Source organism: Poecilia reticulata, unplaced genomic scaffold (assembly GCF_000633615.1).
Source record: "Poecilia reticulata strain Guanapo unplaced genomic scaffold, Guppy_female_1.0+MT scaffold_307, whole genome shotgun sequence".
Taxonomy (NCBI): Eukaryota; Metazoa; Chordata; class Actinopteri; order Cyprinodontiformes; family Poeciliidae; genus Poecilia; species Poecilia reticulata.
Genome location: NW_007615082.1, coordinates 32,305 through 38,652, shown reverse-complemented (window position 1 = coordinate 38,652; position 6,348 = coordinate 32,305). Strand labels below are relative to the sequence as shown.

Here is a 6,348-nt window from a genome sequence, read left to right as displayed (position 1 = left end):
CATCTTATTACTTCTGTTTTAATGTCTAATAACTGCTAGGTAACAACCTGTGACCTCACTGTGTTACACATTGCTCAACACGACGTCTTTCAAAGTCAGCTATGGCCCTGGCTTCAATTTCATTTCTCAATCTGGCTTCCTGCTCGTTCTGCAGCCTGGATTTCTCTGCTTTAATTTCTCTGCATTTGCTCCTCAAGTTCTTTCGTCTTTTTTCCAAACTTGCTCTCTATCTTCTTTATTTCTGCCTCTATTCTTTCCATTTCCCTCTTCCTCTTCCTCTTCTCTTCTCCTCTCTCTCTTTCTCCTTTTTCTCTCTCTCACCCTGGATTCTATGCATCTCTTTTTCGTACTTTTCTCTTATTTTTTTCTCCAGTTCTTCTTTCTCTCCACATATTTCTTCTTCTTTCTCCTTCAGGATTTGTTTCTTCTGTTCGATTTCCCTCTCAGCCTCTTGGAACATCTCATTGGTGTAGTGACTTCTTCCATTCCTGTCAACAATGGTTCTGATCTTCTCCAGCAGCTCAGTAACTTGAGGTTTCTTGTCTTTCATCTTATTGTTGAAGACATGATACTGGTTGTTACATCTGGACACCAGATCCAGCAGCTCTGGGCTTTTAGACAAATAATATTCAATGGTGCCTTCAAGGTCATCTACACGAGTAAACAGAACCATGCAATATCTGTCTGCTGCCTCTCCAAAGAGTTCTTGAATCTTTTGCACTGATTGTTTTTCTTCTGCTGTCAATCTGCTGACTTGAACGATCTACAGGAAGATGTGGGGTCCAGGAGAAGCATAACAGATGCACWGACTCAGGTCTTTGATGGTTTTATCTTTTCCAAATCTGGTGTCAAACAGACCTGGAGTGTCAGTGACAACAACCTGCTGTCCATCCACATTACTGGAGCATTTGGAGCATTTTACAGTCATGRATTTGGCGCTGCATTCGGACTTAAAGCACTCTCCACCCAGAATGGTGTTTCCAGTAGCGCTCTTCCCAATCCCAGTCTTCCCCACCATCACGATCCTCAACTCATCGTTGTTTGTAATGTTTCTTCCTGCGAAGAAAAAGGTTTGAATCTGAATTAGAATCATGATCAAGTTGTACTCAGAACTTCATCCCCAGGGGTGAAAGTAAGGGGGTTACTTAGATTTAGAGGGGCTACGCAGTACCTGCAAGAGAGGGGAGCTGTGTGCTGTACAAAATCAGTGGGTTCACTGTGCAGCAGCGAGTGCGCTCACTAATTAGGCCCGTGACTGATTCGTTTTTCAAGAACAATCTAAAACAGACTTAATCAGTTGATAAATAACTTTTTTTCTCCATTTCATATTGTTTCGGATCTTGCTAGAGCAGGACTGTAATATGTCGATCGCGGGAGGCCTTAATACAAACTGAACGTCGCCAGGATCCTGAGAGCAGCACGTCCTCCTCTGACTCCTTATCAAAACGTCCGTAACTTTATTAAAGAACAAACAAAAAAATCAACAAAATGTGTTCAAATTAATGACCCAACAACAATAATAATCTCAGTAATTATTGTTTCAACAAGGTGTTGCGCAATTCTGTGCGTTTCGGTTCCAGCAGAGCAGGAGTTTAAAATGAACTAATCAACCACCGCTGTGTTCAGAGAAGCTTATTAATGATCGCAAAATAAATATTAAGCCTGAAAACCTATTAACGTAACGGACTGAATGTTATGTTTTTAACGTGATTACGTTAAAAACGTAATCACGTTTTTAACGCCTTGTGGAGCGCAGGCGGTTGCCACGGCAACGGGTGTGCTTAAATGATGGAGAGAGAGACGGAGAGTAAAAAGGTGCAAGTGGTGTAGAGTTGATCACTTGTTCGGGTTGTTTTACCTTTGTCTTGGTGGATCACAGCCGCTGTAGTTTCTGAATATTCAATAAACGACAAACTTAGACAATTACCTCGTTATTCTGTGACTATATGTACAACAAACATCAAACACGGCAAATATGTTTCAGAGTAACAGAAACACGTAATTACTTGGATTTTAATCTGTGTGTTTTGCATCCACTGAAAACAAAGACATTAACAAATAAACGGGACAGTATGTTGTACGTTTAGTGATATTTTCACAGTTGCGGTCTCGACTGGTCTTGAAATAAAATGCCGAGTCCTCAGCGACCGAGACCGAGACAAGACCGAGACCAAATGCGGTCGAGTCCGAGACCGAGACCATCAAACAATGGTCTCAAGACCTGTCTCAAGACCAAGACCGATCTCCAGTACTACAACACTGTCCTAAGCAACCACTTAGTTCGCTTATCCCTTGGGCCCTGGAAAATGTTGTGATAAAGTGGAGACAGATAGAGTGACAGTTGTATGTTTGTAAAAACAAAACGTCTGAGGATCAGCAGAATATCTCTCAAACCTTGGACAGAATCCAGAATCTGTTTCGTGCATTCCACTTTTTATTAAAAACTGATGTAATGTAACGCCCAACAGGAAAACCAGATATTAACGTTCCTCACTGATACAACCTTGAACTGCGTGACTGTTCAAAATAGCGTGATCGAAACCAAACGGTATCTGTCTGCAGTATTGCCAGAGGCTTCTTGAGTCCTTTGCACGGATTGTTTCTGTTTTTTGTCTGAAGTGGTTCACAGTTAAACAAGGGCGTAACTTTGTGTTGCAAGTTGGTGGGGACAAGGAGGAGCTGGGGGGAAGGGAGCTGATGCACGCACAGTTACTGAAAGGCGTTTTCTTTTTTAGTGCCAAGAATAATCCCAAAACTTAAATGTGAATGCCATACAATCTCAWTCAATAAATAGGGATATACATCCTGATCARGTTTGTCAGATTATTGCCTTTTGAAAATGATCTTTTAGCAAGTATTAAACATACTATGAAACATAAAACAGAAGTAATCTAATTAATCTACATAATGTCTTTCACTTGGTGATGAAATTGTTGACAAAGGAACTTTTCAGTCATATTCTAATTTATGGAATCAGCCTATATTTGCTTACCTACTTGAAAACAGTTTCATAATTCAGTAATATTTTTTGTGAAGAATTATCACAGTTGCCTTTTATTGTCTGATTTTATCAAGTATTGARAACATCAATAACATGAGATTCTGTAACWGTCAGAATGTTTTTAAACATWTCAAGGACAGAATAAGTAACTTCTGTGTAAACCAAATGAATCCTTGTCACTGCAAACTTTGTATTTTTCAATTATGTGATTCTGACTCCACAGTTGTCCCTYAATTGGTTGGCAAAACCTTTTCTTTTTGTCCTGCAGAATTACACATAGCGGATGAGATATGATGTGCCTTTAACAATATTAAAGACGCAAAACSTTTTTTGGGTCAGGTTGGGGCAGATGGTGAGTAGAGTGACCATCGAWATYACTTGATTTTATAAAATGTGGCTTAAAGCYGAGATGCTGATGTTTGGATATGTAAAGATGTATATTTTCTCTGCATATAAATCTATAAAGATTTTTGGTTTCTGTCAATTCTGTAAAAATACAAGAGAGAACARAACTAATTTCTCTATTATATTGGACAATAATTTAATTTTACTTAATTGTCACTGTCGGACAATTAAGTTTAAAATGTAACAAACTTTGACTCTTTATGTATGGAGTTAGATTTGTTTCACAATTATTCAATTTAAAAAATATGTCAAACAAAAAAATTCAAACAAAAAAATCTTAAAAACTTTTTAATCTTACGAAACAAAAAAAATTAGAGTTTTTTTATGAATTGAAATCGCAAATTTTTGTTTGAAGCTAATTTTATTTTTATATTTTTTTTAAGCTCCTGTTTTGTAGTTGAACTCATTTTCTTGCTTATACAACTTTATTTGCTTTTGCGAAGCTTCCATGAACATTCTGGGACGAGCTTAAGGACGCGCAATGTAAGACGTGTTCCGATTAGTTAGCGCTGACTAAAGTGGATGACTCCCTGAGATCTCAGAACTCTGTCCGGAACTGCAGGGCTTCGGTGACGGGAGACAGAATGTGAAAGGTAAGTAATCTTCACAAAATTACACCGTTAAGCAGCTACTAAAGTCTGCACCCTGTTTCAAATTAGAAATCTTACACAACTTATAACGACAGACGCATATTTTGTCTGCCGCAATACCCGGTAGCATATTGTGCTAGCTAATGTTAGCACTAGGTCAGTGGTTCTTAACCTGGGTTTGATGGGTCGGTCTCAGGGGTTCGGCGGGCATCTTTTCGGGGTTGCTACTGCCTCTAGTGGCGTGGGGGTGGTAACACAACTAATATAATTACATTACTAAATCAGAATACCGCAATGTCTTTATTATTTATTATAAATTGTTCATTCTCTCAAGAATGTAGAGCTAATTAAATAACCTAAACAAGACCTTAAAGTGATTCCAGTTTCTCTCGATGGCCAACCTGTTAAAACTGTGGCAAATTTTAAATACCTTGGGTCGTTTCTGGACAGTCAGCTCAACTTTGCTGAAAACACTGACTATATTTTGAAGAACTGTTCTCAGAGACTCTACCTTTTAAGAAGACTTAGTGATATGTCTTGAATTTGGGTGGGGGGRAAAAACCACATTTTATTTATCACTACAGAAGGGTTCAGTGAATGCGCATATGAAACTGGTGGGTTCGGTACCTCAAAAAAGGTTAAGAAAATTCTTGAACTAGGCTTGTGTAATATTCGCCTGTCTTTATGTTGAATTTGTTAACCAGCTGTCGAGTTGCATTAAGCGTGGAAAATACCAAATGTATCTGGAGGAAATATGTGTTAAAAACTGTTGCGTAATCCTCAGTGTGTGTGTGTGTGTGTGTGTGTGTGTGTGTGTGTGTGTGTTCATGTGTAACTATCCAACAGGGGACATGCGTGTCATTTTACACTGACCAACAGGGGACTCACCGTTGAAGAGGGGACATTTTGTAGGTCCCCTCTTGGAAATGACCCTGTTTTAGGGTCAGGGGTTGCAGTTAGGACTAAGGTGTGAATTGACTTTTGGTTAGGGTTAGGAAAAGGGTTAGGTATGTGATGGTTAGGGTTAGGAAAAGGGTTAGGTATGTGATGGTTAGGGTTAGGAAAAGGGTTAGGGTTAGGCTGTAGAAATGAATGGAAGTCAATGGAATGTCCCCTGTTGGATAGTAGCGTACGACTGTGTGTGTGTGTGTGTGTAACCCACACAAAATGGGGATGCCTCTTTAAGAAACGGAGGTTAGGGAAGCTAGTTGGTTTACCTAGCCAATAGGAAGTTTAGTTTCCAGTGTGTTTAAACCAATCAGAATTCAGAGTTGCCGCTGCAAGTCCCGCCCTTCTTCCCTGTGAGCGGGAGAGATCCGCCATGAGAAGAAAACAGTTAAGCTGTGCAGCTGTGATAGTCTGTGTTAAGATGGTTATAGTACTGGATGCAAACTCTAAACAAACCCTTTCCTAGATAGAATGGYTGTTTATCATCCGACTTCTAAGCTGGAGGTTGTGAAGTGAGAAAAACAAAGACTGAACTTCCGTTTTTCTGCCGAGCACTGTTAGAGCTAACGGCTACTGGTTTCCTCAACGTTCATCTTGTTCTCCGTTCAGTTGAAGTGCCCCACGGGTCCGGACTGAGAGCCACCATATTGTTGTCCCGAACGTGTCGCATTGAGATCGGTCAAGTTTTTTTAATTTTTTTATGCTGGATTGTTCCTGTGGTGGATTCCTCCTGTGACTTTGATGGCGAGCCTTCCCACCTGGACTTCAAAAAAACTGGATTCATTCTTTTCCATTTGGTGTCCTGCTGCACCCCGCGGTGCGGTAGGCCTGTATCACTCACATCTTCACACTCAGTTGGTTATGAGTGAGACCACTGACTAACATTTTTCATTCTTATTGTTTAATCCTGGAATTTCTGACCTTACCTTTTGGACCAGTTTTTATTTTAAACTTTATAACAAACTGCTGTGTAGGAAATTCTCCTCATGTGAACGGTCTTGAGTTGAACCTAATTGGAACTGAAATTGATTAATCTGTTGCCTATTACTATTTAGAATTCAGATTAGTGTAATTTTATTTTCATAATTGTGTGTCTTGTACAACTGTTTGTCAATTTTATGGTTTATGTCACTAAAGCCAGTTGTTGTTTAAATTCATTTAACTGCCTTTGTGTGTTATTTAAACACCCCACCATGCTCCGATAGTCGAACCTATTGGCCCATTCATCTAATATACACTGCTCAAAAAAATAAAGGGAACACTTAAACAACACAATTTAACTCCAAGTAAATCAAACTTCTGTGAAATCAAACTGTCCACTTAGGTAGCAACACTGATTGACAATTAATTTCACGTGCAGTTGTGCAAATGGAATAGACAACAGATGGAAATTATTGGCAATTA

General features: G+C 39.3%; 1 protein-coding gene across 1 annotated transcript in view; it reads right to left on the bottom strand.

Annotated features, from left to right (window-relative positions):
* Positions 1-763: 763 nt before the first annotated feature.
* LOC108165646 (GTPase IMAP family member 4-like) overlaps positions 764-6,348 on the bottom strand; it is a 15,917-nt gene continuing 10,332 nt past the window's right edge. Inside the window, exon 3 of the mRNA XM_017303497.1 lies at positions 764-1,056. Within this exon, the coding sequence (XP_017158986.1) occupies positions 764-1,056 (293 nt within the window). The remainder of the gene's footprint in view (positions 1,057-6,348) is intronic.